This window comes from Pinus tabuliformis, chromosome 5_2, assembly GCF_031772625.1.
Source record: "Pinus tabuliformis cultivar Carrire ecotype Pingquan chromosome 5_2, CPIR1, whole genome shotgun sequence".
Classification (NCBI taxonomy): domain Eukaryota; kingdom Viridiplantae; phylum Streptophyta; class Pinopsida; order Pinales; family Pinaceae; genus Pinus; species Pinus tabuliformis.
In genome coordinates this window covers 955,428,781-955,456,602 of record NC_142306.1, presented here as the reverse complement: position 1 = coordinate 955,456,602, position 27,822 = coordinate 955,428,781, and the positions used below count along the sequence as shown (strand labels likewise).

The 27,822-nt window shown below is 42.6% G+C and overlaps 1 protein-coding gene and 2 pseudogenes across 2 annotated transcripts in view; 1 reads left to right on the top strand and 2 right to left on the bottom strand.

Annotated features, from left to right (window-relative positions):
• Positions 1-4,670: 4,670 nt before the first annotated feature.
• LOC149162444 (damage-control phosphatase At2g17340 pseudogene) lies at positions 4,671-12,819 on the bottom strand (annotated as a pseudogene).
• Positions 12,820-12,876: 57 nt separating this feature from the next.
• Positions 12,877-14,067, bottom strand: LOC149162443 (damage-control phosphatase At2g17340 pseudogene; annotated as a pseudogene).
• Positions 14,068-15,561: 1,494 nt separating this feature from the next.
• The window catches only part of IPT9 (isopentenyltransferase 9), a 336,165-nt gene continuing 323,904 nt past the window's right edge, over positions 15,562-27,822 (top strand). Inside the window, exon 1 of one of the 2 annotated variants that reach the window (XM_089437271.1) lies at positions 15,562-15,992. In XM_089437271.1, coding sequence (XP_089293397.1) covers positions 15,720-15,992 — 273 coding nt within the window. In that variant the 5' untranslated portion in view covers positions 15,562-15,719. The remainder of the gene's footprint in view (positions 15,993-27,822) is intronic. The other variant, XM_089437272.1, reaches the window with a different exon arrangement.

Here is a 27,822-nt window from a genome sequence, read left to right as displayed (position 1 = left end):
ATCAGCGATCAAAGCTCTTTGCATGTGCATAAGTAGGTGTCTCATCAGTGTCATCTTATCGCATTCCATTAGGCATGCCATAACCCTGATGGAGGAGCTGGTGTCTTTATTCCCCTCTTGGCACTGCTGGATCAAGTTATTTCAATCATTAAACTTTTTCAAGGTTACTTGTCTTGTCTTGAGGTCAAAATTCTAGGTCTAGGGTTTGGGTCCAATTTGTCTTCAAGGTCATGTCTCTAAAAGTCAATAAATGCCCAGCAGGCCAGAGGGATGATTATCAAAGTGTTTCTTTAAAAGATTTCATCTTGTACAGCTAATTTTTACCTTGGATTTAAAAACCCTGTTTTTAAAGCCAAGGTCATTTCTCAAAATTTTGTAAAAATTGTAAAAATTCAAATTTTTCGAAAGATAGCATGCAGCCCTGGTCCCCTTTGCCAAGACTCCTCAGAAGCTATCCCTGCAAAAATTTTCAAGGAAAAACATCAATTCAACCAATTTCAGGACAAAAAGAAACCATAAAGTCAATAGCATTCAAATTTTGAAAAAGTGTCATGATAAACATTAGAAAGAGGGTTTTGAAATGAAATCAATTTAAAACAAGAATATAAAACCTCTCTCTCCCTCCATTAGTCTTCATTGTGCCTCAAAGCAATAGAGAGAATTGTGTTGGAGCGATTTTGGGCGAAATTGTGAAGCCTGAGTGCGCGCGACCCGTCAGGCGAGCGCGACCCGTCAGAGTGCCTTTGCTGGTGCAAAAATTACACAGGCGCGACCCATTGAGTGCGCGCGACCCGTTGGGGTTTTCTCCACAGAAATTTGCCAGTGAACTGCCAAACGACCCCAGAATTTTTCAAGCTTGCAGGTAGGCCTTCCATCATCAAGATTGTTATTTGCTAAAGCTTGTAAATAGCATGAGAATATTCTTAAAAAGCCATCATTTGCAAAATAAGGACTCCATGTGCATTTGTTTAAAAATGTCAAAGTGCTAGTGTTTGTTTTGTTGTTTTAAGGTCATCCTTTTCACTCCTATTTTTCCCTACATTTTCCTACATCCCATTTCTTACTCCCTTATCATTTTTCTTTAATTTCCCTACCAAAAATACTAAAAGCCTTGAAACCCTACCCCCATTCCTAAAAAATCAAGAATTAAACCCTGAACTCTACCTCCCATAACATCCTTGCAAATGAAATTGTATGATGATGTATATGTCATGATTCTTCCCCTTAACCCCCTATTTCACATATTTTTCCCAATTTCCCTTCAAAGTCTCCCTTCCCTAACATTTCCCTTGTGCTATTTGTCCCCTTGAAAAAACATCTCAAACAGTTGAAACAACAGATATTAAAGCAGAAGCAACAGTACATTTCAGCCACCTTGCTCCTGAAACCATGTCAGAAACCGAAACCGATTATGAGCAAAGTGATGACCATGAGTCAACTTCAGAGTTTGAGGTACATAGGAGGCCTCACAGGGGTGGTAAGAGTGGTCACCATAAGAGAGAGGAGCCCACCTCTTTGACCGATTTGCAGGCTTGTCCAATTGAAGTCACATGTTTCCGTTATCTGTCATGTTATGAGTTTTGCGAGAGGATCTCTCAGATTCAGCATCACAGGGAGTTGGCTCGCTTGTTTGTTTTGCATTTGCATGATGGGCATGTGAACCTTGCAGGGGTGGATTTTACATTGACACCTAAGATGATTGCTCAAGCAACAGGGATACCAAATGTTGGAGAAGTGTGGAACAAGCGCAAAATATTGGACAGTTTTCAGTATGAGCCTTACATTAAACCTACATTTATGAGACTTTTGACGGGTGTATTTCCTTTCAGATTTTTGAGGAATGAGTATGCTCCTTTGATGAGGCTTATCATGCGCTATTTCACCTGTGAGGGCAGATTTTCACGTGTGTATTCATACCATATTCGCTTGTTGATGCATTTCACACGGGTACGAATGATGAACATCCCGGTTTTCTTATGCTAGAATATTGAGAGGATGGTTCCCTTGATGCAGAGGAAAAGCCCAACACAACAATATAGGAGCCTTTATCATTATGGCTTGATCCAGCTTGTGGTCATACATCAGTTGGCTCAGCATGGCATCCCATGGGAGGAGTTTATCTCTCGTGAGTTTTTCACAGCACCACCACCACATCCTGAGATTGTTCATGAGGAGGGAGGACCATCACAGCAACATGATATCCCTGAGACTAGACATGTCAGCTTTCCTCCATTGGTCACTTATCAGAGAGGCCACAGGGCCTTATTTGTAGCAGCTCGACGAGTATTTTCTCCACACCAGGTGGAAGGGGTCTCGCCTTCTTCATCAGCACCACAAGTGTTATCTCCACATCAGGTGGAAGGGGCCTCGTTTCCGACAGCAACACAGGTATCAGAGAGGGACAAACAGCCCAGGATTGATGAGGGGCCATCAGGTGTTCCGGACATAGAGGTTGTTGACCTTGATATTAGTTCTCCTAGCCTAGAGTCAAAGGAGATCATTCAGCACCTAAGAGCTGAAAATGATTCATTGCAGCGAAGATTGGAAGGGGCACAATGGACGATCCCATATTTAGAGCAGCGCAACAAGCAGTTGGAGGATGAGCACACTCTTGATGAGTTGCGGAGGATTCATGAGGACCGCAACTTGGCTCGAAAGAGACCCGGCGATTTGGTACCCGTTGAGCGAGAGGCTATGCTTCTCCAGGTCAATGCTCATTTGAAGAGGTTGCTGGCCAAGGCCAACCAAGATAAGGACTTGCTCAGGAACATGAAAAATCATTATTGGGCGCGGATGCACGTATGCAAGGCAAGAATGAAAGTGCTCCAAAGACGGTTGGCCAAAGCACAAAAACGAAGGAAAAGACCCGACCCCTCCATATCTTGGTTGAGGCTTCTTTGAAGGAGCATGATACTAAATAACTCAACTTCAACACAAATTTCAAAAAAAATTGAGCATTTTGGGTCATTTGTGATTTTTCTGGCAAAAAACAGGTTTTCTTCACCAATGGGTCGCGCGCCGCACGCGACCCTTTCGTTTGGCAACTCCATTTTGGAAAAACTCATCATTTCTGGATTTGTCATGGAAAGTTACACTTTCTCAGCCATTACCAAGAAATTTCACCAAGTTTTGGGCCTCCAGAAAGTAAAAAAAAGAAGCAAAAAATGACTTTCTGCCACATTTTTGACATACAGGAAGCAGTCTTGGGAGATTGCAATTTTGGAGGGGCAAATGACAACCAAATTCAGAAATTCCACTTGGGTTGGAAAGTAGACATCCAGACCTTTCCAACAAGCCCACTTTTGCCTCATTTGGACACCTGGAATTGCCTCAAAAGTGCCTCCAAAGGCGCGCGACCCATCCAGGAATTGCGCGCGACCCATCCGGCAGTTTGCACAGGAATTCAACCTACAACTCAGCAAAACGCAGTTTTGATTGGATTTGACTTTTTGGAGTTGATTTTCATCCTCCTTGTTGTAAATTATGTAATTATATGATGTTTAGAAACTTATATATCTCTTCTAGAAGATTCATTCATAAGATAGGCAAAATTTAATGAATGAATTGGTTTCCTAGCTTATAGAGGCAAGTTGTTTTGATTGCCTAGTTTTCAGTGCTTAGTTTAGAATTGGTTGAAACAACTCCTAGGATAGTGAGCTAGACCCCTAGAGGCAGGGAAAGATGTTAGATGGCCTATATTATGTACTTTCTTGCTCATTTTCATGGTTGGACTCTGGAGGGATAAGCTCTATTGTATTACTCATTGTATCTCTACAATTTTTGGCAAAGGAAGACCAGGGTTTTGCAGTCCTTTTTGGGATTCTTGTGGTCACATGTATTGATGGTGTGTTCCTCTTTGTACTTGTAAGTGTGTTATGTGAATCATTTCCTTACTTTTCCTTCTGCAAATTAGGCAAATGAAGTGTTAAAGTAGAATTCATGACTGTCATGCTCTGCTTTTAAGTTTGCTTAATATCAATGTTTTCAACTGTTTAAGGGGAATTCAAGGTTATTGCTTGCTCTCCTTAACTCCTCACCGGTCATTCTCATCCATCCACCTCTATCAAAGGCATCAATACTGTTTACTACCTTGCCCCAAAGAACCCCCTGCAAAAACTGTGTCCAATCCCCGCACCCGAAATTGCCTTTCCCCAACTTTCCACCAAAATCTTAAAACTTCCAATTCAAACCTTTTTTATCAGTTTACTAGCCTAAAATCAGTGTTTCCTTATTGGTTATCTCGCTCGTTGAAGATCTTTACCGAGATAAACCGGAGAGAGCCATCTCTTGCCCCATAGGGCTAGCTACGAGGCTTAGTGGTTTGATGTTGCCTTGGAGTTTACCTTTTTCAGCCTGAGGTGAAATTCCAAGCGCTAACACATTTTATAAGGAAAAGAAACAACGGTACTGGTGAGCAGAGTGAGGATGAGGGATAAGGTTCCATGTAGGAGGGTCCTTCTAGCTGGCAACATGACCGTGCTCCATCAGAAGTTGGAATGGATGGTGCAACTAACTTATAATTAAAGCTACACAAGCCTTCTCAAGCATGAAAAGCTAGAACACACTTATATATAAGAAGGGGCATGGCCTTCCAATGAATACACATTAGACATTGTCCACATTTGACGAAATGACAACGATAAAGCTCGATCTCTAGGTCTCTAGTTGTACTATAATTCACATTTGAACTGCGTGTAGAGATTGGTCTCAATCCCATGAGCCATACTGTCACACCCCTACACCTGCAGTAGTCTTTCAACCGCTTATAACGAGGTGTAGCACTACCAATCGTTTTCTTTTCACCAATACTTACGATTGTAGACTACGCCTAACATTCCATACTTAGTTTTATTTTTGTTACCAAGTATTATTATGTTTCCTTTATACAATTGAAAGCCCATAACATTCACATAAACAACATTATACAAGAGAAATGCACAACAGTATAAAGGGAGGGGCAAATCCCTGCAATATGAGTCTGCCCGAATCAATATATATAATATTTTTTTACAAGTACAAGTTAAATCTTGGGAAACCCCAAATTTACACTTAGCCAATTTTCACAACTTCGGCAAACTCGATTGCCTAGCTCGTCAGCACCTCTGCACGGTCATCGCATGACTCACCAACCCTTCGTTCACCTCGTTGCATGATCGTGTTGTTTTCCCAACTTGGGTGCGCCTCGTCGTAACCAAGTCGCCACACACGGACGCCTCCGCACGAGTCACACCTTCCTTCACAATCTCAACACTTCACCATTTCCACCGTTTCGTCGTGCACAACGCACCCTCACCCGGTCGCCCGTCTGCACGATTCTTCATTTCGGCGTGCACGACGCGCCCTCACCCGGCCGCCCGTACGCACGTCCACCCGTTCACCCAACTCGTTCCCCCGAGCTCATTCACCCAAGTCGCCACACGACTTCACCCGGGTCGCCCGAACGACCTCGCCCGAGTTCTGCCCGAACGACTTTTCTGAACGACTTTCTTGAATGACTTCTCGAACGACTTTCTCGAACGAATTCTTGAACGACCTCCTCGAATGAATTCTCTAACGACCTCCTCGAACGAATTCTCGAACGACTTCCTCGAACGACTTCCTCGAACGAATTCTCGAACGACTTCCTTGAACGAATTCTCGAACGACTTCCTCGAACGACTTTCTTGAATGACTTCTCGAACGACTTTCCGAACGAGTTTTCCACCCGAGTTCCACCTATCGTGCGGGCTCATCCACGCACTGCAGAACTCCTTGTTCGAACTCGTGTGATCGAATGATGGTCGTTTGCCTCCAAACGCCCTCCAATATATACGGGCGGGTGGCGGGTTATGTCACCCAGCCGACCCACACCAAACGCCCAAGCCGACTCGTTCAACATGTGTTGTCTCGCCCAAGAGGAGGGTCGGCCCGCCCAACTCATCCAACACCTTATAAACTCGTTTCTTGGCTCGTTTCGTTTCATATTTTGCACGTCCTTCGCACGGTGGAGTCGCCCTGCCCGTCGCACGGACCGCAGGTCCTAACATCCTCCCCCACTGGAAGTCATTGTCGTCCTCGACAATATCTCATCCCGACAACCATCTGTCACCAAGATCACCATACCAAGGTATACACCCCATCGGTATGTCATACATCAGAAATCATCTCAATCCATGACCATCGACTACCCTGTCACAATCTCCACATGCTGCTCCCCGTCGTGGAAGGCTGGTCCCTCCATCTCAAGCTACATGCCCACTGCAACATCTCGTGTCGACCCCGTCATGTGTCATCCTCATGTGAACTGCTGCCATGATACTCCAACAAATGCTAACACATCTCTGTACACTTCCGGACCCCATGTTTGAACTAGTCGGGTGATCAGTCCAACTGTCACACTCAAACCATGAGAGTGAACATCCTCATGCCATCATCAGCTGTTTCTCAAAACATCCCGTCACATCCTCAACTCGATCAAGAATCTATCTCCATATAAGTGTAAGCCATGCTCAGGTCCATGAAGTAGCCCTCATCTCATCTGCAACATGCTGTCCATGATGTTTGGTACCAATGTGCTCCCCGAAATCAGCCACATCTATCCCAACATCATCATCCATATGTGTGCCTCCTCAATATGAAGAGACCATCTCATCAAACTCCGACTCTTGATGTGCCACATTCAGGTCCATGAAGCAACCTCCATCATATCTGCAATGTACCATCCCTCAAGTCTGCTATAGAAACAAGTATATACCTGTCTCACCTATCCATGTGCTGCCCATGATCATAGATCAATCAGCTCCCATGTGTCAAAGGTGGTTGAGTCTTGGCTCAACCCATGCCCGAGTGTTGCCACCAAGGCATCATCATCGTTGTAACTCCATCACTCCAAAGTGTCTCATATCGATCCTCCACATCTAGTCACTCTTTCAAGCCATTCCCATACATGTACTTGAAAGTATGCACCCCATCTTGCATCAAAGTCTTTGACCTCAGCTCCTCAATGCATCAGATCCTCCAAGTCCACCATATATGAAGTCCCCAAAAGTCACAACCTCATGTCATCATGAGCTCCATGACTCATCTCCAACCAACACTCTAGCAAGCATACAAGTCTCGGCCCAAAGGTCTCTACAAGATGCCTCAACTCTCCATGTTGTAGGAATGCTCCATAGTTTGCTCATAGCTCCATCCAAGTCCATGGCCTTGTTGTACATAAGTGCACAACCTCTCCATCGGCTCATAAATAATAAGTTTCCATGTCACATCAGCAAATCCACCTGCACAACATCCCTGCCTTGGCACTCCTCATTGGATGCCCACAAGTGACACCTCTACAAGTGCTCCTGCCTAATGTCCCTGCATGGACTGCCATGCTCCATGTCTCCAACATGATGTCCATAACTAAGTTGCCCATGTAGTCAACCAAGTAGACCCTCACAACAATCAGTCATCCTCATCCAAGTCTGCAATCTTCGGTCTAGTGAACTCGGTCACACAGCCATATCACCATCATCACGAGTCCCTTCCATCATAGCTCCCCCACTAAAGGTTCCACCAAGACTTACTCTTGGTCTCGGCCATGAGAAGTCCACCCAAGTATCATCATATCCAAGTGTGTGCCCTCCAATCTGTCCATGAGTCATGCCGGGCACTTAGCCAATTCTCCATGTGGCTAAAGCATGACCCAATCCTCCGCAACGATCATCATGTTCCTCCCTTGTCACGGGCCTTTGTACCTTCTATCACAAGGTCACAAACAACCCCAAAAAGTCCTACAACAGTCAACAATCCTTGCTTCTCCATACAAGGTCTCATCATAGACATCCATGGTAAGATGCTCCCCTGCATCGGCAAACTGACTTTGCCCTTCCCTGCATACGGTCCATCTACCAAATGCTCAAGTGAAACACAAGTATCAATAGTACTTACATCATCATCATGAGGCTCCTTCATACGAGTATCCTCATCCATCCATGTCTGCAAACTGCACGATCCTGGTCCAGCTTGATCAATCTCAAGTTCATCCTCCATCGTTGTCACATCTACAACATCCTTGATCATCACGACTTCTTCTTCCTTGTTAGCATAATCTGCAACTTCATCTTGCTCCATTTCCCAACCAAGTTGAAGAAGTTTGTCTTCAACATTCTTTTCCAAGACTTCAAGTTCTTTTCGAATTCGGGGATTCTCTTCTTTCATCCGCTTCAACTTGTATAAGGTAAGCAAGAGCTTCCCTTCGCAATCTTCCAAACCTGCCATGCCTTGTCGTTCAACTTGGCCCAAGCATTAAGCTTTTCCTCTGCTAAACTTGTTTCACCATTCACCTGAATCACCCTGATATTCCACCTGTCACCTGCAAAACTTGAGCTCCCTGCCAGGTCTTCGGTCTTCGTAGAATCAACTCCTTGATTCAGTTCACTAGCTCTGATACCACCTGCCACGAAGTGCAGGTGTGTATCAGCTTCACCGCTTCAACACCAGCACCACCTCCCCAGTACAAGCTCTAATACCACCTGTCACGCCCCTACACCTGCGGTAGTCTTTCAACCGCTTATAGCGAGGTGTGGCACTACTAATTGTTTTCTTTTTTTTCCATACTTAGTTTTATTTTCGTTACCAAGTATTATTATGTTTCCTTTATACAAGTGAAAGCCCATAACATTCACATAAACAACATTATACAAGAGAAATGCACAACAGTATAAAGGGAGGGGCAACTCCCTGCAATATGAGTATGCCCGAATCAATATATATAATATTCTTTTACAAGTACAAGTTAAATCTTGGGAAACCCCAAATTTACACTTAGCCAATTTTCACAACTTCGGAAAACTCGGTTTCCCAGCTCGTCAACACCTCCGCACGGTCGCTGCACGACTTACCAACCCTTCGTTCACCTCGATGCACGATCGTGTTGTTTTCCCAACTTGGGCGCACCTCGTCGTAACCAAGTTTCCACGCACGGGCACCTCCGCACGAGTCACACCTTCGTTCAAAATCTCAACACTTCACCGTTTCCACCATTTCATCGTGCACGGCACACCCTCACCCGGTCGCCCGTCCGCACGATTCTTCGTTTCGGCGTGCACGACGCCCTTACCCAACCGCCCGTCCGCACGTCCACCCGTTCACCCAACTTGTTCACCCGAGTTGCCACACGACTTCACCCGGTTCGCCCAAACGACCTCACCCGGGTCGCCACACGACTTCACCCGGGTCGCCCGAACGACCTCACCCGGGTCGCCACACGACCTCGCCCGGGTCGCCCGAATGACCTCGCCCGAGTTTTGCCCGAACGACTTTTCTGAACGACTTTCCTGAACGACTTTTCGAACGACTTTCTCGAATGACCTCCTCGAACGAATTCTCGAACGGATTCCTCGAATGAATTCTCGAACGACTTTTCGAACGAATTTCTCGAACGACTTTCCCAACGAGTTTTCCACTCGAGTTCCGCCCGTCGTGTGGGCTCATCCACGCACTGCAGAACTCCTTGTTCGAACTCGTGTGATCGAATGATGGTTGTTTGCCTCCAAACGCCCTCCAATATATATGGGCGGGTGGCGGGTTATGTCACCCGGCCGACCCACACCAAACGCCCAAGCTGACTCGTTCAACATGTGTTGTCTCGCCCAAGAGGAGGGTCGGCCCGCCCAACTCGTCCAACACCTTATAAACTCGTTTCTTGGCTCATTTCGTTTCATATTTCGCACGTCCTTCGCACGGTGGAGTCGCCCTGCCCGTCGCACGGACCGCAGGTCCTAACACATACCCTCCAACGCAACTAGATCAACATCATTCTATAAAAATGCAAGCTCAGGTGATACATAAATCAGTTCCAGAATTTACAATAAGAAGGTTCTTTGCATCTACTCCCAGAATATATTCCCTCCCATCTTTCATCTCTTTCACTTTTGAGACAATTTCCACCAATTTAGACTAAGTAACATCGTTAATGGATGGTAAATCATTGGTAGCTAAAACCACCTGTGTACCTCATCGAAGCAACTCTTTTGCAAAAGGTAATATCCCTACTACAAGATCTGCGCCAGAATTATCTGCAAACATGACAACCTTCTTCCACTTCCTCATCCAGCTTGACTTGAATGTTTCCAAGTCATCAATGACCAATGATCAAGATAGTAAGTTTTCACAACTGGCCAAAAAGGACATTCCATCCCTTTCAAACACTTCAACAAGTTTTGCAGCACCCAAAACAAAAATATTGCCTGCAAGTATTCCCCTTATCAAGTCTCCTAAATGCTTCCCTTCATCTTCAGTACTATCAAAGAGTGTTACAACTTGAACTTGTTCAAATAGGATCAAAGATTTTGCATTCTATTCTTCCTTGACTTTTTAAAATATGTCTCTGAAACCCACTTCCCTTAGGCACTGCTATAGTATTCTACAAAAAATACACAATTAGGTGGTCCTTTGTGGCTTTTAGGATCTTCCTGTAATTCATCTAGTATTTTTCCATACCTGTTGGGTCCCTATAATACTAGTGATTACCCCATTACTATTGTAGTTATACCCCTTATTTATATTGATGTACCCATGTAGTGCCCATATTGTTACTATTGTGCCACATAGAAGCCCACTATTGTTATTGTTGTGCCCTACAATATTATTGTTATGTAGGCTTTGATTATATTGGGACCACTTAGACTCCTATATATAGAAAGGAGGTATTTTCATTTGTATCATCCAAGAATTGTTCATTTATGTAATGTAAAGGAGGTTGCCCCCTCGAAGAGGCTGAATTCTAAGGCGTGGATCTCTCTTTTCTATCTTTTTTTGAGCTGGTTTCATAACATTTGGTATCAGAGCTTTGGATTCTAGGGTTTCGCTGCTCCAAACAGGTCATCGTGGCATTTTCGCTATAACTTTTTTTCTGTAACGTTTCAGAAGTCGCAAAAAAAAACCCATTTGAGAAGAAATCGCGCTGAACCTTGGGTCCGAATTTCAGAGTTTTTCGCGCGATATTTGCGGAGATATGATCTGAGGAAATTGGTCTTTTTGCAGACTCTTGAATTACACTCAAAACAGGTGACCTAGGGAAAATCGTCATAACTTTCTTTCTGAGCATCGGATTGAAATTTCGTAAGAAGGTACAGAAAGAGGACGGACTGTAGTTTTCTTTTATATATTTTTTAGAGTCAAAGGTTGAAACAGTGACACGTGGCACGTCGTCCAAGTTCGCTCTACTGAACTAGTCTATAATCAAGTAATTGTGGGAGATTTCGCATAACTCTTCCTTGGTGAATCCAATTTGGGTCAGACTTGTGGCATTGGAAAGAGGACACAGAGGGCTACTACAGGTCACAAATTTAGAACTAGATAATCAGAAAGTACAGAGATACATCGGAGGCAATATCGAGCTCCTACAAAGTGAAAAAAGGTGTGTAGATTTTCTTTAATTTTTGCTTAAGCTTGGTTTGAAAATTTATTTTGAAGGTATTCAAAGGGAATATTAGAGAATTATTATCGGTAACTGATGCCACGAGGAAAGAAAATGCAAACACCTAGTAAGGAGCCTGAAAGCTCTAGCATGACTCATGAAGAAGAAGAAGAAATGCTATATGATATATCAAAATTACAAGAACAAGTGCAACGAGTGTCACTTGCACAAAAAGCAACAGAATCTAAAATGGATGGTTTAAGGAAAGATGTAGAAGCTAAGATGGATGGTTTAAAGAAAGGTGTAGAAGCTAAGATGGATGGCATGGAAGCTAAAATTGATGGCATGGATGATAAGATGGATAAGTTGCTACAAGAAATAGTCACTAAGGGTGAAAGAGTACCAAAGGAAACTCATGATGAGAACAAAAGAAATATTAATCATGATTCCATAGAATCTAATGTTGGATCGAAGACTCACCATGTTCCAAAAATCGATATGAGGAAGTTTGATGGCAAGGATCCCGCCACATGGATATTACAGATGGAGCAATTCTTCGATCTCAATAATGTGCAAAACACACAAAAGGTACGTATGGCAACTTTATATTTGGAACCAAATCAGTTTGTATGGTATCAATGGCTTTGTTCTCGTAAACAATTTATCACTTGGGCAATTTTTACGGAAGAATTGATAGCACATTATGAGGATACAAAAAGCAACACTTTTTTTAGCCAATTGATGAATCTCAAACAAAAGGGTTCAATAATGGAGCACATTGAGGAGTTCCAAAAATTGAACATAAGGATAAAAGATATTCCAGAGGAGCATAGGATTGATGTGTTCATAGGGTCTTTAAAGGATAATATCCAACATGATGTGCGCCTTTGGGAACCTGATTCATTAGAGAAAGCATTCAGGTTAGCAAGAAAAATGGAAAGCAAAATTATGGCAACTAGGAAGCATACCATTCACAACTATAAAGATGGAAGTGTTGTTGCCCATAGTCTTCCACAACCTACAAGGTTGACACCGCAACAATTGGAAGAAAAAAGAGCAAAAGGGCTTTGTTACAATTGTGATAGCAAATACACAAAAGGTCATAAGTGTGCTGAGAAGAAATTATTCTACATAGATTGTGAAGAGGAAGAAGAAAAGGAGCAAGAAAGGTCAAAAGAAGAGGATATATTCCAGGAACAAAGCCTAGATAGGGTCTACCTTAATTCCAGGAACAAAGCCTAGTCCAGGATTATGCTGTTCGCCTCCAAACGCCCTCCAATATATATGGGCGGGTGGCGGGTTATGTCACCCGGCCGACCCACACCAAACGCCCAAGCCGACTCGTTCAACATGTGTTGTCTCGCCCAAGAGGAGGGTCGGCCCGCCCAACTCGTCCAACACCTTATAAACTCGTTTCTTGGCTCATTTCGTTTCATATTTCGCACGTCCTTCGCACGGTGGAGTCGCCCTGCCCGTCGCACGGACCGCAGGTCCTAACACATACCCTCCAACGCAACTAGATCAACATCATTCTATAAAAATGCAAGCTCAGGTGATACATAAATCAGTTCCAGAATTTACAATAAGAAGGTTCTTTGCATCTACTCCCAAAATATATTCCCTCCCTTCTTTCATCTCTTTCACTTTTGAGACAATTTCCACCAATTTAGACTAAGTAACATCGTTAATGGATGGTAAATCATTGGTAGCTAAAACCACCTATGTATCTCATCGAAGCAACTCTTTTGCAAAAGGTAATATCCCTACTACAAGATCTGCGCCAGAATTATCTGCAAACATGACAACCTTCTTCCACTTCCTCTTCCAGCTTGACTTGAATGTTTCCAAGTCATCAATGACCAATGATCAAGATAGTAAGTTTTCACAACTGGCCAAAAAGGACATTCCATCCCTTTCAAACACTTCAACAAGTTTTGCAGCACCCAAAACAAAAATATTGCCTGCAAGTATTCCCCTTATCAAGTCTCCTAAATGCTTCCCTTCATCTTCAGTACTATCAAAGAGTGTTACAACTTGAACTTGTTCAAATAGGATCAAAGATTTTGCATTCTCTTCTTCCTTGACTTTTTAAAATATGTCTCTGAAACCCACTTCCCTTAGGCACTGCTATAGTATTCTGCAAAAAATACACAATTAGGTGGTCCTTTGTGTCTTTTAGGATCTTCCTGTAATTCATCTAGTATTTTTCCATACCACTCTGAAAACTTGGTTGCTCTAGCTTGGGCATCTGAAACATAATCATCTAGCTCTACATGTTTCTTGAAGGAGGCGATGGATTTCCTGAAGACGTCAATCTAAGCGAGCTCAGCTGGAGTGTCTATTTAAGCTCACCACAAACTTGGCTTCAAACGTGATGGAAAGACTATGGAATGGCTGATCCAACAATTAGAGTTAGATGGAGATCCTCACAAGTTTTCCTCACCCGATGAGCTGCTCATTGTTGACCCAACACACACGATGATGAATACAACCCTGTTGCAAACCACAAAAGGCAGGAACCGCTGAGTGAAGGACGAATGCGATAGAAGAGTTCGAGTACCCACAAAGTGCATATCACAGATTGTCGAACTAACTGAAAAGCTCCACCATAAATCTGACAACGAGACCATTGAATGGCTCTTCAGAACATATGGGTTATCTACAATACTGCCACAATAGGCCATTCAATTACTGCAACACGTATTTTTGTTTCCACCATCACCGATACAAGCTTCAATGGCACTTATGTCAATCCTGATAACGATAACTCGATTCCTTCTCATGATGATTTGCAGAATGTTGTAGGACATTAGGAACAAGGAAATTGTATAGAGCCCACTCTCAATGCAAATCCAACTTCACTGCAATATGGGTTTGAACCTCTTTCACTTCCATACAATCTTAATTTTCCACCTTCTGCAGTGTGTGGCAGTGCAACTGAGTTGCAATTCACTTCATACCCTTAGGAACAAACTATGACACACCCAAAGTCTATCTACTTTCAATCATGATTGCTTGATGCCAAAGGAAGAATGAGAGTGAATGATGGATTGATTAGGGAGGGGAGCATAAGCACATTTGAATTGTTAAAGGAATTATATAGGGTATGTATGTTGATTCAATGGGTGTTATGAGTAAAGAAAATGACGACATTGCAGATGGCCTCTCCATGGAATGATCGATCAAACCGAGGAGTGATTCAGGAGTCTAAACGAAAAAGAGCAAGTGTCTATTTATATATGCCCTCCACGCCTGTTGTCCTCTATCGGGCATGGAGAGTACGACACCAGCCTAAACGTGGAAGACGACAAAACACTATTTCTTCACCAAGCCGCACATACAAATCTTTGAAAAAAAAATGTACACATGTCATATTTTTCACTCGATAGAACGATGAAAATAGAGCGTTGGGATTGACGAACATGAATAATGTTTACCCAACAAAACCCCGCAAAGCGAACACCTTCAATGTAATTAAAATTAGGGGAAAAAACTACTCTAAAATAGCCAAATTAAATTAAAATTAAAGAGCTATTCTAAAATAACCACAACCATGGATAAAATTATTTTAAAATTAAGGAAAGAGCTATTATAGAATAACCACACCTAAGGAGAAAATTATTTTATAAGTTTTTAATTAAAACAATAAAAAATACTTAAATTCATATTTTATTTATTTATATAATACATGCTCTATTTCTTTATTAATCATTTAAATTGCTCATTAATATGGTCAAAATGATATTTTAAGGTCTATGAGACTAAAAATAGTTTATGATACCATTAGTTCCTTGTTTTTCACTCTATCCAATTGAGCCATTTTCAGATTCAAATTGATGATGCACTGACCCAACCTTCCAACAGTCTCCTTGCTAAAAAAGACAATGCCAAGACACTAATGCTTACATGTTCTCATAACTTTCTATGATGTCTTTGAATACATCACATTGCAAAAGAAAATATTTTTTTGTTATATTGAATCAACCTATCATCCGGCTTCTATGGCAGGCTTTCAACCCCAGTGAACCACTAAACCACACTAAAATATTCTTAATCAAAAAATATTTTTTGTTACTTCTATGGCAGGCTTTCAACCCCAGTGAACCACTAAACCACACTAAAATATTCTTAATCAAAAAATATTTTTTGTTATATTGAATCAACCTATCATCCGGCTTCTATGGCAGGCTTTAAACCCCAGTGAACCACTAAACCACACTAAAATATTCTTAATCACGATGCGGGATGGGATCAATTTACAAATCCCTGAAACTCGCTCCCAGACGACATGATTTTTCCATTTAAGTTTCATACGAAATGCTTCTCCATTTAAGGTATGTCCATGCATCCATATCTGAGAATATATGTGTATGGTATGGAGGTTGTTTCGTTCCGGGCAAGCCTTCTACTAGTATCCAGCGTAAATCCTTTTTGGATGACGAATGCCAACTTGATGAGATTCGAAACCATGTCCTGCTCCAGTCAAGTGAAACACAAGAAGCCCAAAGTGATTGTAATATCAGGTCCCACGGGCGTCGGTAAAAGCAGACTGGCATTGCAATTGGCCAAGAGAATAGGCGGTGAAATCATCAGTGCCGATTCCGTGCAGGTCTGTTTACTCAGGGACCCTTAAATAACTCGTATGCTTTCTGGCGAATTAAATCAATATGATAGAGGGAACAGCATAAGAAGCTTAAATGCCTTAGTAATGCGTATTAATTTATAGTGGTGAAGTAGAAAACATGAATGGTTCCAACAGTATGTGCATGTGATGGTCTTCTAAGCCATGCCAATTATAGATGGGTGTCTTATTGTCAGAAATAGGCACAGGGTTCAAATTAAGAATTCTGTGAACAAAGCTGTTAGAATCTATTTCGGGAGAGAGATATCCTTATTTTCAACGACCAACTTTTAAATAGCTGAATTTCATGGCAAATACAGAAAAATATACTGTATAGAAATGTTGTTCCTCCCTTAAAAAAAATCAACGTTTTTGATTAATAACAGGCAATGAACGACAATTAATTAACATTTTAATGAACTCGCTAAACTTATCCCACGGGCTATCATTAAGTTTGATATTCAGCGTTTCATTGTATTTCCCAAGAGTCACTAATATCCCCCCCCTCCCCCAAACCGCCAAAAAAAAATAACAATGCTTTTCTAGGGTTTCGCCAACGTTCCAGAAAAAAATGAGTGAAAATCCACTGATGTCACAAGTTTTTGGTGAACAGAACAGCTAGAAATCCAAGTTAGAAGGACTTTCCCGCGTGTTCCAAGTCAAATCCAGTGAAAAAGCACAAAAAATCCTTGGTTTTAAAAAGTTTCTAGCCACCAAGTATGTGCCCACTTCTCATCACCAAGCAATAATTCTTCAAAATGAAGTTATCTTCCGGTTTAGGTTTTTTTAAGGATTTATGGTACATTCAAAGCTTGCTAGGGACTACTAAGTGTGAGTGGGGAAAATTTAAAGTTCCTTTTTTTTCCAAACAGAAAAGCAACATCCCAACAGCATGTGTCCATAAGCAGTTTGTAATACTGCAACTGATGGGGTAGTTTATAGGTGTCACCATTTGCTTGGGACAACAAATCTCAAGCACCTGACAGACTTGCCATAAACGCTGCTGTGGAACCCTTATCTGATAGGTTTCCTGTCCAGAGCCTTGCAAAACATGGAGGTACCACTTGCATTTAGCAACTCCATCTAGTGCTCAGGGGACACCTAGATGTGCCCAAAGCATGAAGATTTTCTAGGAGATACTTGGGATGTACCTGATATGCTCAGTACAATGCCCGTGAAGGATGTTAAATATTGTAGCTCAGACAGGTGTTCTAGCCTTGAGAGGTGTCAATGAGGCTAGGAACATAGAGGATTTAATTATTTCGAAGCCCATGTAATTTTTACGAAGTTTCATCTAGGGAAAATATCTTAATTATGTCAATTAGTGATTTTTTAAAATATTTCCCAAGTTAAAACTTAGGGAAAGTGAATAATTAATTGACATTAGTTGGGATAAGATCGATTTAGCTCTAGAAGTTTGTGGAAAGTTCTAAGATGATCTTAGCCATCCATTGGATCAAGTGAGCTTTTAATCATGGCCATTCATTGTGAATGAGAGAGTATAAAGAGAATCGATGGGCAGCTTTGGAGACACATCAAGTGGGTATCATGGCCACTCATTGTGAATGAGAGAGTATAAAGAGAATCGATGGGCAGCTTTGGAGACACATCAAGTGGGTGATTTTCAGTGAGACACCATGAGGGTTTCAACAACAGTAATTGGGAGAAGAATTTATGGAGGTTTTTACTATTAGTTATTTTCTGCAGGAGATCAAGTTTTTCCAATGAGGTTGTGAGTTCTAGGAGGAGGCCGAGTTGGTTAGGCCGTGTGAGTCTTCCAGAGGTTAGTGTGAGTTTGCCAAAGGAGTGCGAATTTCCAAGAGGGCAGATCGAGTTTTCCAGGAGGTAGATTGAGTTTCCACATGGCAGTGCGAGTTTGGCAGGCGATAGTGTTAAAATACACAACTAGGGCCGAATTCCACTTTGAGTAGCTCATTGACTTAAGATGCTTATTGGACAATATTCCTCTTTTCGAAAGGACCAAAATTGACCCTGGAACTTGGAAGCACTAAAATTGGACAAGGAGAAATATGTTTTTGATGTCAAGCCCACAAGAGCACAATTGGTCAAGGTCGACTTGGGGTCAATTAGATAAATTGATCCCCCTCCATCGCATATAAATAAAGGAGACCTTCATCCTCATTTGGCACATTCACTCACACAACATTCTCTCTCATCTGATTGGTTCGTACATATGAGGTAGCTACTCATCCACATGTGCGAAGTTTCTTGGGCTAATTTGACTTGCGTTGACTTTTTGTTGTGAGGAGACTTTGACCAATGTTGACTTTTGGACTTTAGAGGGATTGTTTGACTGTGTTTTGACCAAGGATAGGTTTGTCCAAGCAAGCCGCATTATTTGGCACAAAAATCAAGGCAAAAGGAGCTATTTGACTAGGGTTCACTGCAGATTTGTTGACTTTTTTTGTTGCTATTTGAACACCAAGGAAGGCCGAATTTGACTAAGGTTAACTGAGTTCAAGTAGGCAAGTTTTGTTGAAATATGTAACTAGGTTCGGTCTTCATAATGTCTTATGTAATCTTGAAAAGAAAATTATTGTTATTATTTTTATAACATGGGTTTCATGCTCAAGGTCAATTTATTTATAGGTCAAGCACCCATTGTGTGCTTCTAGGGCTTTGTCATAGAGTCAAAGAAGTCAGAGTAATTGTCATATGTAAAAGACCCCATTGGGCATTTTGTATCATGTAATAAGAATTTATTGTAAGTCAAAGTGTCAAAAGTCTCCCTCCAAGACCAAGTCGGCCTCATTAGGGCTATTCGACCCTCTCAAGAAGCCTATATATAAGATGGTATTGGGCCTCACTTGAAGAGCATACAAATAAGTTCATACAAGAACAAGAACGAGATCTAAAGGACAAGCAAAGAAGAGGAGAAGCAAAGGAAGAAGAACAAAGTTTTCAGGGACTGTTTTAGGGCTACATCATCTCACACATGCAAGGAAACTAGTGTTGAGAAATCTAGGGCTACCTAGATTAGATGATTTTTCTTACTTTCATAACTGCCTGTGATGTATTTTTACTTAAATTGATTAGCTTCTTCCTACACTTGATTATTATTAGTGTTCTTTATCATCAAACAACTACCAAACAATAAAATCAATGAGATAATAGGACACAAGATGTAGGGGATCAGCCAGGGCCAAAACCTCTCCAACTGAGAGGAAAACCCACAAGAATTCTTCTCTTCTTATTGAACTTCAATTGACGAATTCCAAGACCTATGACCCTTGACCAAGGCCCACCAAGACCAAGTCAAACCTTGATTCCAACAACTTCTGCAATTTTAACTTGCCCAACAGATTTTTTTGGAACTTCGACTTGCGTAACACATTCTTTGGCAACTTCGATATGCCTAACAAACTCTTCTGCAACTTCGACCTGCCTAGTAAATTCTTCTGCAACTTCGATTTGCCCAACAAATTTTTTTGTCCAACAAATTCTTCTGTCCAACAAATTCTTTTGCCCAACAAATATAGAAACCCTAACACGAGAGAGAGAGAGAGAGAGGCCCAAAAACTTTGATCTAGTTCGTCTCCTTCTTTTTCGTCCTTTTCCGTTTCTATCTTGAGAAGATCGAACTTGCTTGAGTGAGTGTTCAAATGAGGTCGAGTTTCTTCTTATTTATAGGCTTGTGAGGGGTACAAATTGCTCTCTTTAGGCCGACTTGTCCCTTCATGTAGGCCAACTTGATCTTTGTGCCATGATGAGGTCTTGGAGGGTCTTTTGACTCAAATAAATTTTCTTCACAATATGTAACATGCCCAAATGGGTCTTCAATACATGACAATGACTCAATTGATTTCATGACAAACCTAGAAGCACTCAATGGGTGCTTGACCTAAAAATAAATTTCCCTTGAGCCTGAAACCTATGCCTCAGAATAAAAATCATAAATTTATTTTTCTCTTTTCATTAACTACATAAAATCATGATTACATACGTCATTATGAAGATGGAACGTAGTTACATATTTCAACACTCCCTCTTAACTAGGGAGGTATTCATAATCCATACAAGGTACTTGGACATTCTCAATCTGAAGAATTCTCATAAGAAGAGTCACATTGGTAGCCCATCTGTTTAGCATCATATCATCCAGCATTGTCACATAGCAAGGGCTTGACTAACAACTCTATCTCTCCACAAGATCAGAGCACAATGCTGGCGAGACCAATGATTTATAGGCACCTTCATCATTGTCTCTCTTGGAGCATACCCCACCCGAGTGTTCACAGGATATGTCCTTCCAAGATTATTCTTATCTTGGATTCCCAGTCCTCAAAGAATATCGTTCCTTCACGACTCCTTTTATCTTGGATGCCCTACCACATCCTCAAAGAGTATCAGATGCTAGATGCTTACCCAATCCTCCATTCTTTCTTCTCAAGTGAAGACAAGAATGATGTGTCTATCTCTCCTCATGGCCTTCACTAAGACTTACGGCTATTAGTCTTGGTCTAGTGAATGACACGTGAAGTAGAGAACCATATTTGTCACTCTCTCTTAACTAGGGATGACCAATCCATTCCTATAAAAGGAATGTACCCAAGCTCCCTCTTAGCCAAGGACTTGTCCAAGCTCCCTCTTAACTAGGGACTTGTTTCCAGCAACAACCTTTTATTCATTGTGAAGATCATGGGCATTCAACTGTTTGTAGCGCTCCTCCATTCGATGTCATGAATTTTATTTTTAATATTGTGGAGCCTTCGTCTTTGCAGGGCATTGGCCATCCATCACTTTCCTCAAGTCAGTCATGTCATCCTTCCCTTTATCGGAAAGTGATTTTCTAGTCCACATCCGGCTTTCTTCATACTGTGTTAAAATTGGCAACGAGGGCCAAACTCCATGTGGGTCTACTTATTCATGGTAGCTGATATTTTTCTTGGATTCGTCTCCATCCGATTCTGACATGTATTCATGTATTTGTGTTATGGGACAATTCGTCAAGGTCGGCCAACAACCAAATTACCCCCACTTGTCCTCCACGTTTTAGTATAAATAGAGGTGCCTTGCAAGTCATTTTAGACACACCTCTTGTGATCTCTTCCTCTCCACTTGTTTGGGTTTTAGTGGAAGGAAGAGTCCCTAAGAGAATACGTAGCCCTAGAAGGTTTGCCCTAGCCCTAGACGCTGTCTAAAGAGATCTATACACGGCCCTCATCTACATTCATGGAGGATGATTGTTACATTAGAGGAATCTTCGCTGCCCAAAAGGAGGCTCTTGTATCACAACAAGGAAAGGCTTCAACGCTAGTATGAAGGAGCCCTAACGCTACCCTAATAAAGAACCTAATGCTGTCATGGAAGTGAACCTAACACAATCATGGAAGAAGGTGTAACGTAGGCCCTAACTGCTGGCCTTATTCCACTCTTCGCTGGAAAGAAGAGGTCTCTTCCACAAGCCAAATGAGGGTTCTATACAGCTAGAGGAGGATCCCTTCTCGCTGTCTCAAGAGACCCTCAAACGCAGCAAAAGGAAGACCCAGATCCGCACCATAGAGAGGTTTCTATTCAGGGTTTGAATGCTACCTCGGATGGGTACCCAGGTTAGTCTCATGGTGATCAACGCATGACAGAAGGACGCAAGGAGGTCTGTGCTTGTATCATTCTCGGCATACCTGTAAATTAAAGACGTAGTCAAGATAGTCCTCGGATGGACGGAGCAGAAAAGAGGCACTATATTAATATGAATTCTGGGTTAGATTCATTCTTGACATAGTCACAATTTCTGTGATATCAATCTCAACATTTTTGTGTATAGAGCTTTATCTCACAGTATATGGATCTGCCTCCTTGCTATATTAATATGTATATCAGTGATATCACAACAGGTCTCGGTATATATATGTGTGTGTGTGTGTATCTGTGCTCCTTCATGGTTTGTGTGCAATGAGATGAAATAATATCACATGCATTAGTGATGTTTTGAAGACACTCTCTTTAGCGTTGCTATGTGCTAGGCCGTAGGCCATAGCACCATAGCTAAGACTACCTTGGGGCTGTTGTCTTAGGATTGTTTGGATTTTGTTCAGATTAGCCATTCAACACAGTGATGGGTGCAACATGGTGTTGGATGCAACTTGGATGGATGCAACACAGTGAAGTGCAACATAGTGATGATGAGAGCAGCACAGTGAAGTGCAGCATAGTGATGATGAGAGCAGCACAGTGAAGTGCAACATAGTGATGATGAGTGCAGCACAGTGAAGTGCAGCATAGTGATGATGAGTGCAGCACAGTGAAGTGCAACATAGTGATGATGAGTGCAGCACAGTGAAGTGCAGCATAGTGATGATTAGTGCAGCACAATGATGAGTGCAACATAGTGATGATGGATGTAGCATGGTGATGGAATCACCTTGGTGAATCAGTTGAAGAGTGAGTTCAGATCTGCAGTCCTTGTCATCAGAACTATTGTGTCATCTTCATGGTGAAGATCTCTGCTCTTATCTTGTCAAGTCAAAGTGTTGACTTCTGATGTATATGTACTATCTATCTCTCTGTGGAACTATTGAAGAATATAAGAAGAATTGATCAAGGGTTTCCCACATTGGGGTTTGTCCCTGGCTGGCGCCACATCTTGGGTCCTCTTGTCTTGGTTTGTTTTCTGATGTTTATGTTTAATGTTCTATCTTCACTTTACTATCATGCTGATGTGATTGCTAATCTGGAATTGATACTGAGCTAAATGAAAAATTGAAGTAAATTGCTCTCAGCATAGAACATACCTAAAATTAACATGGTATCGGAGCTGAGGTGAAGTCAAAGCCCAAACAAGAGTGAAAGAGCAATCACTGAAGACAGTTGGAAAGGACAAAAAGGCTCAATGGGTTCCTCATCCCTCTTCAAATTTACCAAGGGTGAAGTCGAAGCAAAGAAGATTATCAAAGTGACACAGCGGAAGCATCTGGTGGCCTATCTACAGGTCACTTCAATAAGAAGTCCGGATCTAAGGATGAAAGGAAAGGCAAATGCCTTGCTTGCAATAAGTTTGGCCATTATGCGAAGGAGTGTCTGAACAAAAGGGACACATCACTTGATTATGATAACAATCATTCCAAGGGCATCTTCAATGATTGAAAGAATGATAGGTACAATGGCAAAAAGGAATGTAGGTCATCAGGGAAATGGCCGACTCTTCAAAAAAGCAAGGAACTCCTGGTATGAAGAATTCTAATAAGCTAAAGGAGTATTATCTTATATTGGCCCTCTCCACCACTTCTCCTCCAGACTCTTTGGGAATCTGGCTTATTGATTGTAGTGCTTCAAGGCACTTCACCGGATAGAGGGAAACTCTCTCTAATCTGAGAGAGAAGGAAACAAACTTGGATATTATTCTTGGAGACGATGCCACCTATCCTGTAAGGCCTTCGAGTTGCGGGTGCGACGGGCGCCGGCGAGTCTTCGTGCACGAAGGCGTGGGCGGGTGCGCGGGCGCGCACGAAACGACAATGCGACGGGCTGCGGACATAATGCGACGATTGGTGCGACGAAAGGCGAGACACTTATGCGACTAAGTGTTGAGCGACATAATATATATATGCGATGGATAAGACTTGAAGCCGACTTGTGTAAAAGTCTTATGGGCGCATGGTTAGTGGTTTTGGGGGTCGGCCAAGGGGCTGCACACCCCATGTAAACCCACGCTAAGATGGATATAAGTAAGTGGAGCTTAGAGCTCATTTCAACAACACATTCCTCTCATCTCTTCTACGCATAAGATCAAGAGGAAAGCAAAAGTGCGCAGAAATAAGGGGAGCTGCGCATATCTCATGCGCTCCACTTGAAGGTGCACTTGGAGGTTATCTTGAGTCGGTCGAAGAGTGGGCAAGGTGTGCCCGGGGTGCGGTGGATGTGCAGATTTGTGCAGGACTTGGTGAAGAGGATTTAAGTGGCTCGGGTGAGCACTACTCTTTGTGCAAGGGTGCACATGTATTGTAAAAGGCAGGGTTGCCTCTCTGTTGTAATATTTGGCTAAGTGTAGACTTGGTTTGGCAAGGCACACTTGTACATTGTAAAACTGATATTCTTAATATATTGTTGGGCAGACTCACATTACGGGGAGTTGCCCCTCCCCTTTATACTTGTTGCAATTGTTGTTGTTCTTGGTATAATTGCATGATGATAATGAATGAGTATGGGCTTCATTAAGTATAAAGGATAATTGCATTTTACTTGGTTGCGAAACACAAGCTAAGTAATGTTAATGTGAAAGTAGGCGTAGTCCACGAATGTTAGTATTGGTGAAAAGAAAGCGTTCGGTGGTGCCGCACCTTGCTATAAGCGGTTGGAAGACTACCGCAGGTGTAGGGGCGTGACATATCCCGTAAAGGGTATAGGGAATACTACTCTTTAGTTGGATCAAGGTAGCGTACCTAATCTCAAGAAGAACCTACGGTCCATTTCAGCAATGGAAGACAAAGGTGGCATTCATCAATGGAAAGGTATGTGTGTGGATAAGGAATTTTTAAAGATGCTTTTGAGTTCAAGGTTGGCAATTTGTATCAAGTTGCAAGAAGTCCATTGGGGACCATGTCAGTTGACACATCTCTTCTATAGCACCAAAGGTCTGCTCATTATGGGGCCCTACCCGATGTGAGACAGATGGTGACAAGGATGCTTGAATTCAAGGAAGAGCATGGAGGTACATGTCCGAGATGTACCGAAGGAAAACTTACAAGGGAACCATTCCCCTCATGTAGCAAGTCCACAGATTTGGAACAACCCGAGGGGTTTGAGATTCATGATTGGGAATCTCATGTATGCAGGTGGAAGAAAGCCCTCTATGGCTTGAAGCAAGCACCCCGGGCTTGGTATGAAAGGATAAACAACTATCTGATGAAGCTGAGATTCACTAGGAGTGAAGCCGATCCAAACCATTGCTTGAAGGTTGTGGATGATAGACCTCTCATACTGGCACCTTATGAGGACGACCTCTTTCTAACAGGTGCAGACCCTCTCATTTGCAAAAGTAAGAGGGAGTTGGATTCCGGATTTGGAATGGTGAATTGCAAGCCCGTGACTACCTCGATGAAGCCTAACTTTAAGAAGTTATGCGGTAGTGATGTCAGACCTGATTTGGGAAATGCCTCTGAGTTTCATAAACTCATACTAGCATTGATGTTCTTGGTGAACTCCCGTCCGGATATATGTTTTGCATGCTGAGCTCATAAATGGTTGAGCTTCACTGGATTGGTGCCAAGAATCTTTTGAGATATCTTCGGGGCACAATCTCTCATGAATTGAGATACACTGTCGGGAATTTAAGGCTGGATGATTATTCAAATGTTGACTGGGCAGGCAGTGTGGAGGATCGCAAGAGCACTTCTAGGTGCTGGTTCTCTTTGGGTTCTGCTTTGATATCCTGGATGAGCAGGAAGCAGAAGTCGGTTTCTTTGAGCACCGATGAGGCCAGATACATAAGCTGCGAGTATGACCTCGTGTGAAGCTGTCTCGCTGTGGAAGCTCTTCAGTGAGCTGTTTAGGCATGCATTGGATATCACTGTGATCTTCTGTGACAACCAGTGTGGGATTCGATTAATGAGGAATCTCGTGTTCTATGATTGCTCCAAGCATATAGACGTTAGGTACCACATTATTTGGGATATGGTACACCGGGGAGCAAAAAGGCTCCATCACTCTGGGACTAATGTGCAGGTCGCCAATATCCAGTTGAAGCCCCTGGGAAAGGTCAAATTCTTGACTTTCTGAAAACGACTAGAAGTCGTGGAGAGACTCTCTCCTGAAGGTCCAGTGTAATATGGACATTGAGCTCTGGGAGCTCCGGGGGGCTTGGGGGTACTTCTTGGAACGATGAGCAAGCATAGGGTGAGTGGTTCAACCTTCCCCTAGTGCTTTGCTATGTAGGCAGGATGAGTGGTTCATCCTTCTCCTGCCGAGACACAATCATAGGGTGAGTGGTTTAGCCTTCCCCTAGTGATTTGTTGTGTACAGGGTGAGTGGCTCAACCTTCCCCTGGGATACCTCATGGCGACATGTAGGCAGGATGAGTGGTTCATCCTTCTCTTGCTAAGACATCCTACCCATGCAGTCTGGGACTCATGGGAAGTACCTCTCATGTGGCCAATGAGTAGGGAAATGAGGATAGGGACCATAGTAGTACTGATGGACGCATCGTGTTACTACCATACTCCCTGTGCTAGGATGATATTGATCTGGGATCAATTGGAATTGACTTCGGGTCAGTAAGAGTGATATAACTCACTCTCTTTATTTGGAACTGATTTCGGATCAATAAGAGTGGTATGAGACACTCTCTTTAATATGGCACTGACTTCGAGTCAGTAGAGGATGGTATGATACATTCTCGATCACTTCTTCTTCTTCATAGTTCATTAGAGCAGAGTAGTGCAGGGCACTGTTCGCTGAGATAGTACGGACTAGCAGATGGATTAGCCGATGGAGTTCTCCCTAGTTGAGGGGGAGTGTTAAAATTGGCAATTAGGGCCAGACTCCATGTGGGTCTACTTATTCATGACAACTGATATTTTTCTTGGATTCCTCTTGTCGAGAGGTGTAGGATTGATCTAAAGATCATCCGATTCTAACATGTATTCGAAGATATGAATTTATTTGTGTTATGGGACAATTCTTCAAGGTTGGCCAACAACCAAATAAATAGAGGTGCCTTGCAAGTCATTTTAGACACACCTCTTGTGATCTCTTCCTCTCCACTTGTTTGGGTTTTAGTGGAAGGAAGAGTCCCTACGAGCATACGCAGCCCTAGAAGGTTTGCCTTAGCCCTAGACGCTGTCTAAAGAGATCTATACGCTGCCCTCATCTACATTCATGGAGGATGATTGTTACATTATGTTGAAGTTTCTCAGTCTAACAGTGAGAAACCCTCCATGTACTATCTGATTTATTCCTTCCTACTTGATCTGATTAGTTAACAAGTTATTTACCATGTAAATACTGAAAATAAACACAAGTACATGCTCAACACATTACATATCATTAACTGAAGGAAACAGAAATAAGCACACAAATGACATTGTTATTTTTGGACTAATGTCCCCGGAAAAACCCAATGCGGGAAAACAGGTGCAGCAATCTGAGGGTTTGATTTATTAAGTAGTTTCAGAATACAATCTGGGTGCCAAATCCGGCTCACTCAACAGAGAAAAATCTCGGTAGTAGTACCTCTCCTTCGGAGACAAATGCTCCGGCTGAAACCCCGGATAAACACTCCGGCAACTCCTCAGCTCCAATCTGCCCCACGAAAACCCTAGTGTCAGCCTCTAGGGACTGCGTCAACCTCTTATGCCCTCTACGTCAGCTTTCCCGGCAGTTCCGCTTTTGCCCTTTGCGTCAGCTTTCACGGCAGTTTCGGCTTCTGCCCTCTGCGTCAACTTTCCCGACAGTTTCGGCTGTTCCCAGCAGTTCCGGCTTTTGCCCTCTGCGACAACTTTCCTAGCTGTTTTGGCAGTTCTGACAGTTCTGACTTCTGCCTTTTGCGTCAGGTTTCCAGGCTGTTCCGGCAGTTCCCGACAGTTTCGGCTGTTCCCGGCAGTTCCAGCTTCTGCCCTCTGCGTCAGCTTTCCTGGCTACTGCACTGATCCTCTCGACACTATCTCTACCTCTCTGCTTCTATATTCACTGCCCCTCAGCTGCAACTCCAGATCACTCTCTCAACTTTTTCAGCAAACCCAACCCCAGAAAGTCAAAATCTTGGTCTCTTGGTGTGTTCTCCAAGTGACTCTCAAGCCTCCTCTTATACTTTTCTCGTTGACAAATCAACGACCGAGATTAAGTCCCTAATCAACGGCTAAGA